Genomic DNA, 12,430 nt, shown 5'->3' with positions numbered 1-12,430 from the left:
GTCATGTAAACATACACCTTGATGAGAATAATACAATCTCTATTCTTTCTCTCTTCTCTCCTCTATACTTATATAATATTACTATTACTTATATTTCATAACAATATTGATTTTGATTAAATTTATTTCACAAAAGTAAAACAAGCTACAATTTGACTATTTATTTTCACCGTTGAATAACAGAAAAGATAATAATTTTATTTTCCTATATTATAAATTTGAATTTAATGGATATAAGCAAACAGAGTAAATAAACTTTACACACTCAAGCAATCACAACCATGTTTTTCGCCATGTCATCTCACTTAACCCCATTTTCTTTATATGACAAGGAAGGTTGGAGTATTCTTATTGATTGAATGTGTAAAGTTTTTTTTACTCTATCTGCTTATGTCCATTAAACTCTAAATTTTTATAATTAAAATATTAAATTATTATTTCATTTGTTATAAATTTAATTTAAAGATGCTCTATAAAAAATAAAATAATTTAAAGATGAATACTTCAATTAACATAACATAAAATATTAGTGGCTCCTTAATGTACCAAAGTTTATAAAAATATGTACTTAAACAAAAATCAATTTTTAAAACTTGTCTCTCACACTTCATTTCATGATCAGTCTTTCATGCTAAACACACATCAGAGTTCTAAAAATGGTACACCAATTTTATGTGGAGATTACATATTTTACTAACTATATGGTTGTAATCAAATATTAAAATCCATATTGGAATAATCTGAAGAAAATTCTTGAGGACGCCACGGATTAAAGACCATCCATTGAAGCTACAACAACCATGTTTCACTGCGATCGCAACAGGATCGTTACCATGACTGCGATTTAAAATCTTACAATTCACTTGTATAAGGCTCGGCGTTTTCAACTACCCTCTTCAAAGCATCAGCTCCCATGTATTTGAGAACCTAGACCCATAAACCACAATTGAATAATTATTCACATGGGTCCCATAAAAAAATGTGGACCCATATAATTTTTATGGGACCCATATAAATTTTAATCAATAGAAGAGAGTGTGTTAAAGTGTGTTTGTTAAAGAGTGTGTTGCTAGCACTCCTCATATATATAATATATCATGAACTTAAGTACTTAATATTTCAAAACAAAATCACTAGCATTATATATCATTAATTGAGCCACGAAAAGTTCACTTTCGTAGAAGCTCCAAAACAGGATGGCAAAATGGGTTAAGGCCAACAAACAAATCAAACTGTTATTTTAGGCGGGAAGAGTTGAGGGTTTGGACCCTACCACTCAAGTTAGTCCGCCCAGCTTAACCCGCTAAATAAGCATGAAGTGACTGACAGGGCGAGGTTGGCTTGTTTTTCAGTTAATGTTTTACCAGCCCAATTTTTTATTGTAGCTCATTTTTCACGCTATAGCTCAATAACATAGGGTTTGATTGCAAAGTTTGAATTACATTAAGTTTTGGCTGACTAATTTTTAATTTTTTTCTCTCTACTTTGACGGGCCAACTCACCTAAAAATCATTATGTTTTATTTGTTTTAATTCTTTTGTTATTGAAGGGCCAACCCGCCGAGAGGCGGGGCAAACAAAACAGAGTGGATTGACCCGTTTTGCCACCCCTACTGCAAAAGCCATTAGCTACAAAAAGAAGAAAATATGGACAAAATTGAAAATCATGAATTATACCTCATTTGCATCTTTGAAGAAGCTGGATTCATCTTTCTTTGGCCATTGAACTTGCCAACATCTGACGTTAACAAACACAATGAAAGAAAATAAGTTAGTAAGTCAAAGTACATTACGCAATTAAAAAGTAAAGCAACAAAAACGAGCATTTAACCCAAAGTTTTGTGACTCAAGTCCAGCAAACCAGTACAGAAAGCATAACCTATCCTTAGATCCAATAAATTCTTAAAGCCAATATATCAGCTCCATATTCAGGATGTAACTTCACTTATTTAGTTGAATATGAACATCTTTTCTTTACATAGCCACTAATTTCAAGAGAATATAATTCAGGCATGGGATATACACCTAGTGCCGTAACCGTAAGTAGGTTTTACGCAGGTTACACGTGCAACATACTATGTGCACTTCAAAGTCTCAAGCTCGAACTTTATATTCAGTACTTCCTTACTATAAGCATAAAAAATAAATCAGAATGTATGACCTTTCTCGACCAAGGCGCCGTGCCAGCTCTTCAGCTAAAGCATGACCTGGTGGATCATTATCAGTTGCCAGGATAATGCGAACTACCTAAAAGAATAGGAGATAACAAACCAAATTACAAAGCTGTCCCTTATGCTAGAAAATCTAATTGAAAGGGAAGGCATCAAATACATGTACATTATCCAAGTATGCCTTGCAGTTCCACACGTATTGAAATGCAGTGTCCTGACTTCATAAAGACAAGCATGCACAAATTAAACGATTTAAGAGATAAATCATTAAGGCATCACACTAAATATTTACTTATCCTTAAAAGTGAAGTGAAAAAAACTCTAATAATAACACAAACCTTTTCTATTGGTGGCAAATCTTTTGAAGAAACCTTTGCAGGTGCACCGACAGGAACACTAACACAATTTTGATAGCCAGCCTCTTCAAGCGAAAGCTTATCAATTTCCCCCTCAACCTATTATCATTATCAGACTGTAAAAAGATCTAAAATTTGAAGTTTTGTTTTGGAGATTTCCAACAAAAGAGGTGAATGGAACTTACAATGATGATTTCAGTTGCATTACTAATGTCGTCGAGTCCATAAAGTACTTTTTCTGTGCCTTTTCCCTGGACATCAAATTTAGCATTTGAATGAACATTAGGTTATTCAGTATCAATTTTATTTCATATGAAAATGTGTATGCTTATTGCTTACAGTAAACTCTCTAGTTGGTACTCCAAATATGTTCTTTTTTGTAGTACATCTTTTAATGAAAACTCTTTGTAATCATTATTGTTTTTTAAATTAATCATCTTTTGTGATCTTGAATAAAACATGGTTGGAACTGGAAACATTACCTGCCAAAACCTTTTTTCTATTGTTCTGTACTTGCAGCCAACAATCGACCCTTTTTGTTTATAGGTAAAAGCAATAATATTCTGCATAAATTTAGCAATACAGATTGAAGTCAAGAACTAACTAGTTAGATTTCCAAGAACTAAACCATGCACTGAAAATATTTACAAGAACTACCAAGTAAAAAACACAATCGTCATGATGAATAACTCCTATATTGTATTAAAGATGGCAGAATCTCGTCTTAGGTGGTTTGAACATGTATAGAAGTATTTATAACGGCACTAGTAAGGAGGGTAGATAGAATACAAAGTATTCCAATAGATTCTGAGTTAACTTTAGAAATGATTCATGGTTAAACACATTGTGGCATTTGATTCATGTCACTGACCCTATTTAGTAGGAAAAGACGTTAGTTTTTGTTGATGTTGTTCGAGTAATACAGACAAGATATCTAACACTAATTAGACATTTGGAGTCTATTTTCCTAGCAACTTAAGGAAATGTCAAGAAAAAATATCCCTAAAATCAATATTGTATCGTAGAACATTTTAGAGTATCTAAGGTGAGCACTTAGGACAGGGTTAGCATTGTCTTTTATAATGCATCATCTGAAATCAAGTAAATATCAATGTCAGAGTATTCGATCTTTATTCTCTTCTTCTACCTACTCCTTTTATAACTTGTAACTTCAACAATAACAAAATTTACAATAATAAAAACAAGAAATTGGAGGTTTTGCAACAACATTGAAAATACCTCTTTTTCGTCCGAAAGTTGCCTTACAGAATTTCTACTCAAGGTTTTCTCTGATATCAATCTCTCCTTAAAGAAAGCAACAATCTAAAATAGGCAAATAGAAAATCATAAGCAAATAATCTTACTAGCACTTGAAAGTCGCAATATATTGACACACAAAAAAGAGGGAGCTACCTCATTATGAGAAATTGGCAGTTATTCTACCTCCTGAAAGTAAATAAAGTAATTAGAAGAGAATACCTCTGGACCAAGTGGCTTCAATCGTAGGCTCTCCTCGTCTAATTTTCCAGAAGGCTTGGCCAATTCCTTGTCATCTGCAAAAACCTATAACCACATAATCATGTATGAGTAATTTGTCACCTTATTATAAGTTCTAATATAGAGAAGAGGTACAAATTCATCAAACATGTTATGTTTACCTGACCGGCCCAACCACATGTCGGTCTAAAACACCTCCACATTGCAAATTCACTACAACACGCAGATGCAAGAACACATAAGTTCCAATACAATATACACATATAAATAGAGTTAAGTGGTCATTTTGGTCCTTAAATGTGTGAGACGTTGTCATTATAATTTATAATCCTCAAATGTACCAAATTTTTGAAAACATCTCTAAGTATGTCTTCTGTTAGTAATTTCATAGACCAAAGTGACAATTGGAAGCCACGCTCGGCGACTAAACTAACTAACACAAGGCACGTTTGATGATCATAATGACAAGCAATAGATACACTCAATGACTATAATGACACCGTTTGACTTATTCAAGGATCCAAATGACTCTTCACTCCATATGAACATCGTCAAAACCTCAAAACAAGTAGAAGAACCTTACCCATTAGAGATAATGTGAAAAGACAAACTCCTCTCCAATAACTGTCCACCTTTACACTAACATATCCAAAACAAACAAAACTAAGAAACAAAACCCACATGAAAACAAAATACATTAAAAACACTATGATAGGAACCAGGACTAAAGAGAAACAGATTGCACAATACGAATACTTTATTGATAATAATTCTGGAAAATGATTCTAAACCAAAATTTTACACAGACACATTACAATAATTATAGGAAATAGTATTGGATAACCAGAATACACCAAGATTCGAGAGCTTGCCCTCTCCCCTTCCCAAATGTTCGAGAGTTGGGTCTCTCCCACTAACCAACCACTCAATAACTTTCTGATAACCCTATTTTGTCTGAACCCTTTCCTATTTATTCTTCTTACAATAGAAAATACACACACTGTTCCTATGAGCTTAGCTCAATTGGTAAGGGACATCGCATTTTATATGCAGGGGCCGGGGTTCAAACCCCGGACACCCCACTTATCTACCTTAAGGATGGAATTTCTAGCCAGTAGGCTACCTAACCAAAAGAAAATACACACACTAGAAAATAACTGCTCACAATAACTGATAATTACTAACTGCCCAAAATAACTGCCAACTGACGCACAAACTAACTATCTAACACACTAACATATCAAAGCCAGTAATTAGTTATTAATGTTAGTACTTTTCTCCTTCACCGGGACTTGAATCCGGATTCTTTTACACCTTAACTCATTAAACCCTCGGCTCAAACCAGTTGAGCTACCGAAACCCCCCTACTTGGTAGACAAATTAGATTCAAGTTTTATGAAACAAAAGAAAAGTGAATAATACCTTTGGACAATATAGGTTATGATACTTCCCAGCCAAACAAGGGTTGTCTAAGCTAATACCAAGAGGTTCCATTTTCTGCTTCAATATTATAACTTTAGGTTTATCAAAGTTATTATTATTATTGTCAAAAACATGCTCCACAGCATCTTCACAAAACAATTTAAAAATTTATGTTAGAGAAACACAAATAACAACAATAGTAAAAGAAAACAACATAACCCATTTGGTTATAAAGAAAATTGAAACCAATGAAACTTGCAAAAATGGGGGAAAAATAGTAGTTACCTTTGGTGGAATGTGGTAACGAATGGCACCAAAAAGTGGGTAGCTTTTTGGGGAAGACTGATGAAGCATAGGTTGTGGGATTGGAGAAAAGGGATTTGGTGAGAGGACGACATAGCCACTGGCTTTGACAGAGTGACATGTTTTTGAATTTCATTCAATTTTCATCAATGCTTTGGTTTATCTAATTATCAGTAAGTAACTATTTCGGTTTCATAATTTCATGGCATAATAAAATATAGCAATTTTTAGTCGCCATGTGAGTACATTACACATTAAGGTTTGGGATTCCAACTCTGGCAGATCACTTATCCACTTAAAAATGAAATTTTTAAACACTAAATAAGAGTTTATTTTTTTAAATGCAAACTACGAACTGAGTTCATTTTTTAGTATGCAAATTGCGAATTCAGTTCATATTTTAGAATACGAATTCTTTATTTTTTTTCTTTCATGATTTACTTTTTTCATCTAGGGTGCACAGGTGTTGAGTTCGAGTTAAAAATATTGTCACTCGCCACTATCATAAAAACCGAGGGTTAGTTTGGTAATTTCAGGGGTGCAGTGAGATTTTTTAGGGGGCGCAAAAAGTAAATCCCGAATTGTTACGACAAAGCCCAACCCACATCATTTGTTGTGAAAAGGCCCATCATTTACCAACACACAATGCAGCCGCTGTTTCTTTTCCCTTCCGAAACTGTATCAAAAACAACTTGTCAATAGTTCTGATCTCAACTCGCCGGAAAAATCAAAACCCTGCCGGAAAACGCAGACGAAGTTAGCCGTCGCAGGAAGTAACGGTGAGAAATTCCATCTTTTCCTTTTTCAAATTTTCATTTCTTTCTCCACTTCCAGTAGCGCGCGAGGACGCGATTCCATCGCGATTTGCGCTCTTCCAAAAGGCAACGCGAAAGAGAGAGAGAGAGAGAGAGAGAGAGAGAGAGATTCTGTATCTATCTGTATTTACAAAATAAAGCTAATGTTTTATTATAGAATTGTAACTTTGCTGTTATTATTATGAATACTTAGTCATATATAAGATTAATATGAAAAGATGAAAAGAAAAAAAATAGTTCCTTAAACACAAATGAGACTTCATTCTATTGATTATAGTTAATTGCAGCTAAAAAGCATATGAAAGTAGTTATGCATAGGAATTTTTCGCCGCGACTGTGACATTATTGTTTTTGATGTCTCTGCATCCCTCAGACCGGTTATTGAACTAATTGAGATTGTTTGCGGTTGAATTCAATAGTAGGACCTGCAATAAGGATTTTGCCTAAATGTAGGACGCTGTAGTTGAATTCAACTGCAGACAATCCTGATCCCTATTGAACATTGCATCAGTCTCGTATAACAACGATTCTCCTAAATATCTAGAATCACAACATAACCTGGTGGTTAATGCAATTTAAAACTTTAGAAGAGAGCCGAAGTCAAGAATCGAACCAAGATAAGAGTTGTGTGTGTGTTTGTGTGTGTGTGTGTGTATGATTTTAGAGTTCACTATTATGTCCAATTTATCTGCTGGTTTATTTATTGTGTGTTGGTTGTGATGCAATACGGCTCCAATCTTGTTCTAGTTTTTATTTCATTTTGATGGGAAAATGTTAGTAGTTAGTTTCTTAGGCGATGGGGAATTTGTTAGCATCAAGATCAAACCCAAAACTTCCTTCTTAATACTCCTTTAGCATCCCAACCCATACCACTGGATAACACCTTTGAGTACATTTGATGTTTGGATTTAGATTTAAATTTGCACAAGTAGTCTTGTCTTGTGAGGCATTCTATGGGAATATGATATATATGTATTCTACTTTGATTTTTTTTTTGGTCGAACAGTCTAGTGGCTAGAATTTCACCTCTTAAGGTAAATAAGTGGGGTAGTGGTCTTCCCTATATGTACAGGGGAGTAGTTAGTTGCGAGTGTCAGATAGGATAAAAGTGCTATAAATAGGAATCCCGGGTTTGAATTTGTAATCTAGTTCTAGTCAGCAGTTAAATTGAATATTTTCATATTGATGTTAATGTATTTAACATTCTCTGCCATCTTTTCACGATGATATGAACTTATTTGATGCCATATTGATAATCTTTCGCATGCATGTTCGGTGCTGACAAATTTTACACTGGTGTGGAATGAATATCCAGTATATGTGTCACTTCATCCCAATCTTATAAGTGTATTTTGAATTTGATTGTATCAAATGACAAAGTTAAGCAGTGATTTCTTATTGCTTGTTTATGTAAAACAAATTTGCACTAAAAGTGCACGCACCTTTAACTCTTATTTCATATGGCTTTGCTGCTTAGCCTTTGATTGTTGTGAAATTCTTTCAGGGGGCTGATCACTGCAGTGGTTATAATAAAAGCTTGTTGAAATAGCATCTGTTCTCAACCATTGATCGTTATTTTGATTAAACAAAGACATGAGGATTACCACCCTTTCGAGATATATTCGCCGTCTCCCTTGGCCTGAAGCATTTGTGCCTTTGCAACCTCGAGCTTTTCATGCTGACGTTGTTACTAGAGATTCTAAGGGCAAGCCAATCAAGTACAAAATTCCTCAATCTTATGACCCTTATGGCCCTAGACCGCCACCTTCAGACAAAATCGTTCAGCTCGCAGAACGAATTGCAGCATTATCGGAAGAAGAACGCGGTCATATTATGCCTGCTCTGTCAGAAAGATTAAAGCTTCCAAAGTTGCAGCCAATTTCAACAGAAGGCATGGACTTGGGTTCAGACAGCGGTGCTGCTGGAGCAAAGGTCGAGGAGAAAAAAGCAGAGAAAACAGCTTTTGATATCAAGTTAGAGAAATTCGATGCTGCTGCCAAGATCAAGGTGATTAAGGAGGTAAGAGCATTTACTAACCTGGGATTGAAAGAAGCCAAAGATCTTGTCGAAAAGGTACCAACCGTACTTAAACAAGGAGTCACGAAAGAGGAGGCAAATACTATTATAGAAAAGATAAAAGCTGCTGGAGGAGTTGCTGTTATGGAGTAGATTTTTCGGTTGTTGGATTGTTGGCCAAGGTCACAAATTTTTCTTGATGGCCAGTGTGGTTTTTGGTGAATGAATGGTTAAAAGAAATTTCTCAAGGCATGAAGCAGATTTATGGGATGAAACCTGATTGTTGATTAATCTATTTGAATAAAAAGATTCTTAGCCTGAGTTTTTCTGGTTAGTTACTCCATCACATATAACTGTTGTGTTATTAGTTTGACATTTGTAACACACACATCTTTTCTTACAAATGAAAATTTTCTGGAATTATAGGGAAAATTTTGTATGGAATTTTCATTTAGTTATTTGAGATTCTTGAGGCTGTCATACTAAACTTGTTGGTCTTCTGTTTAGACTGATGAACCTCTTATCTAGAATCATGTCTTTTATTTTAGATTATATTTTAATCTAGGCTTCTTCATTTTTCTGGTTATCAATGTTTTTCTTATTGCAATAGTTCTTTCAGATTATTTCAGTATGGCTTTTTAACTTGGGGCATACATATTTGGGAGTTTCTTTTACCTCCCCATGAGTTTCTCAAAACACCATTCGCTACTTAAGTAGCAGATGAGTAAAAATAAGGCGCGCGAGATACTCATAAGGCGGCAAAAGAAACTTACTGCATATTTTGATTAGTCTGTGAGTTGGTATAGAATTTGGTAGAGATTGTTATTAATGGGACTATCACCTTATGGTTTGTTGATTGCTGAATGTTGAAAAATGACTGACATTTCTTTCTTCTATTTTACTATGACATTTTTTTTTAAGTGACCAATGTTAGTATTATGTCGAGAGTGGATTCGAATATTAGGCTTTGACATCCTTGCATCCTCTGCTCTCAACCACCCTTAACGACTATGGTCATCGATTTAAACCAAATTTTCTTTGTTGTTGGACTCTTTAAAACAAAATAAAATTGTCATGGTAATGGTAAAGAAATGCTGGAATGCCTTGGTTGAGTATTAGTTGTGCTTTTGTTAATAATGGTTCTCTTGTTCACGTTGTTCAATTTATTGGATTGATATCTCATAGTAAAGAAATGCAGGAACGCATTTACTCTATTTGGATTACATGTATATGGTGGAAGTACTGTAAATATCGTTGGATCCAGAATGAAAGAAAAAAACTTTGTAAAATATGATTGATCGTAGTTTGCTATAGTTTGATCAAAATTAAACAAAATTTTCATTGATTCATAAAGATAATATTGGGTATTGCTAACGAATGTCTCGTAATACTCTTAAGCATTTAAATAGGAGTTTTATAAAATTCGTATGAAACAATCGTCAGCATTTTTCTATAGTACTAGCGGGTCAGACGCGTTCCGCACCTGCCTGTGTCTAACTTATGTAAAAAAAAAGATATGTCTTATGTTATTGTGAGTTTGTTAATAAAAAAAATTTGTTGCTACTAAAAAAATCAAGGGTATTATTGGTATTATTGTTAAGTGTTATTTCAAATTATAGTGAAGGGCAAAATAGACAAAAAAAAACCAGCCCAAACTCCCTCATCCCCTTTATATATTGTTATAGATTAATCGAGCAAATTCATCGATTCACAATATAGCATTAATCGATCAAAAATTTGCTTACATCAAAGGAAAACGAAAGTGCAATGCATAGTTAAACAAACATCTACATATCAACGTCTATGAAAATAGGTTTTTTTTATTAATTTTTTATTATGAATTGTGAACCTTTAAAAGTAAGGCTAAAAACAAAATTGATGCTCATGAAGAATCTTTAATAAAAGAGCTTTACCGTTTAAGTGATCCCACAATTCAATTCATGGAATTACTAATCTCTAAACACGTAAGGCAGATCAGAATCGGATCATAATATTCTTTGAGATTCATCACGATTTAATTATTACTAGTAACTAATTCAATTCTTTGAAAATTTATTTTTTTGAAGGAAGATACGGTTAAAATTTGTAACAAACATTATTTGTTTATGTATATGTTTGTTAGAAATTTATTTTGTTGAGAAATTTATTGTAACAAAAAAAAAAAACTCATACCAATTTTTTTTTTTTGTGGTCGTATACCGAATACTTATATAGCTCTATCAAATATCACCATATTTGATAGTACAATTTTTATCTTGATTTTTTTTAGGCATATTATTTAGGTCTTGTTCTTATTATTTTGTTTTTTTTTTTACTAAAGATCTTGTTATTATTTAAAACAATATCACAGTACTTTTAAATCTTATATGGACTCTACCCAAAAAAAAAAAAGATCTTATATGGAGAGTTTAACTTCAAACCAAACCTTGAGTCTATATATTCATAACATTAAATAGAACTACATTCAACACAACTTAGCCGAAATAGAGTGTTACCAAAACAAAAATTTAAACTAAGAGGAACCAAATCAAGCACAACAACCAAAGTTTCAAGAATTGCAACAAGATGAATCGAAGTTCTAAGATGAAAGAAAAAGTCTATGACTTTTACCCGATGGACTTCAATCGTGATGAACATGAAGTAGCTGCCATTCTTCTTCATATGCCAATGCTACATATAGCCCAAGTAATGGAGAAGAGGAAAAACGTGAAAATTACTCTTGGTGGAAAACCGATTTCGAAAATTCGTAAAGAAATCAATAACAACAATAGCGTTGATGCAATGTCGCACATCAATATTCCTGATGTTGTTATGGAAAACAATAATGTTCATGCAATGCCACAAAACAATATTGTTCATGCAATGTCCCAAATCAATATTTCTGATATTGTTATGGGAAACAATAATGTTCATGCAATGCCGCAAATCAATATTCCTGATGTTGTTATGGAAAATGTAAACAACCCTTTAGATATACCGACGATTCCTGGTGTACCGTATAATAATATTCTTCAATGCTGCAAGCCTTTCGAGAAAAAACTAATGATGAGTGATTTGAAGGTGGATCAAAATAGATTGCTTATGAACAAGAGTCATGTGGAACACTATTTCGTACCCTTATTGAGAGAAGGTGAAGAAAACATTGAAGATGGAATAAATGTAGTTGCATATGACATGCAAGGCAGAACGTTCAACATGAAGTTCAAATTTTGGAGTAAAAAAGTTTATGTCCTCACTGGAACTGGGTGGAGGAATTTCTTCGAAGAACATTCTTTGCAAGCGAATCGAGATCATGTTAAAGTGTGGATGTTTCGTCATTCACAAACCAATAACATATGTTTTGCTTTTGGCATAAGAAGAGAGTGAACTTAAAATTAGGTAGCAGTCTCTACATTCAATTTCTTTTATTTATTTTTTTATAATATACTCAATTTCAATAATATGTAGCGCCGTGTATCAAATTATTTTATTTTTTTATAATTAGAATTTTTTTTCCTTTTACCATCAGTTTAAGTGGTTTCAGCCCTATACCGATCGCAATTGCGGGGATCGTAGTTTATAATTAGTTTTTTTTTGTTTACAATGAGAGGTGATGAACGAACTCAAGACCTCTAGCATAATAACCATACACCCTTCACCATTAAATTAGAATCTTATTGAACCAATTGTTAACTACGCACCAATCATTATTGATCAAGAAGTTAATGGAGAAAATGTGTCAACAAAAAATTAATGGAGATGAAGGAAAATTTTCACAAGTATTGTGAAGTTATATGGTACTTACTTTCTGTTGCATCAACCAATTATTAGTAACAAACTCTTGATCTTTTATATGGTTCTATTTGTTTCAA

The 12,430-nt window shown here is 33.4% G+C and overlaps 2 protein-coding genes across 5 annotated transcripts; one reads left to right on the top strand and one right to left on the bottom strand.

The window, feature by feature from the left end:
* Positions 1-565: 565 nt before the first annotated feature.
* On the bottom strand, positions 566-5,996 carry LOC123894426 (primase homolog protein-like). Of its 4 annotated transcripts, none has more exons than XM_045944430.1 (13): positions 5,731-5,993; positions 5,446-5,591; positions 4,607-4,662; positions 4,185-4,236; positions 4,006-4,089; positions 3,766-3,849; positions 3,009-3,089; positions 2,712-2,777; positions 2,509-2,625; positions 2,331-2,384; positions 2,161-2,246; positions 1,677-1,737; positions 566-927 (listed from the first exon to the last, which is right to left on the bottom strand). In XM_045944430.1, exons 1-13 carry the CDS (start codon positions 5,882-5,884, stop codon positions 853-855), a joined length of 1,116 nt encoding a protein of 371 aa, XP_045800386.1. In that variant the 5' UTR covers positions 5,885-5,993; the 3' UTR covers positions 566-852. The 4 variants fall into 4 exon arrangements, 2 of the variants coding, with proteins under 2 accessions (XP_045800386.1, XP_045800387.1); XM_045944431.1 differs by having other exon boundaries at positions 2,337-2,384; positions 5,731-5,989; XR_006803806.1 differs by lacking the exon at positions 566-927 and having other exon boundaries at positions 1,683-1,737; positions 2,337-2,388; positions 5,731-5,995.
* Positions 5,997-6,379: 383 nt separating this feature from the next.
* On the top strand, positions 6,380-9,165 carry LOC123894425 (50S ribosomal protein L7/L12-like). The gene is made up of 2 exons (XM_045944429.1): positions 6,380-6,527; positions 8,068-9,165. The coding sequence occupies exon 2, from the start codon at positions 8,157-8,159 to the stop codon at positions 8,730-8,732; it is 576 nt and encodes a 191-aa protein (XP_045800385.1). The 5' UTR covers positions 6,380-6,527; positions 8,068-8,156; the 3' UTR covers positions 8,733-9,165.
* Positions 9,166-12,430: the final 3,265 nt, after the last annotated feature.

This window comes from Trifolium pratense, linkage group LG7, assembly GCF_020283565.1.
Source record: "Trifolium pratense cultivar HEN17-A07 linkage group LG7, ARS_RC_1.1, whole genome shotgun sequence".
Classification (NCBI taxonomy): Eukaryota; Viridiplantae; Streptophyta; class Magnoliopsida; order Fabales; family Fabaceae; genus Trifolium; species Trifolium pratense.
The sequence above is the reverse complement of the archived record's forward strand: the minus strand, read 5'-3'. Positions and strand labels throughout refer to the sequence as shown.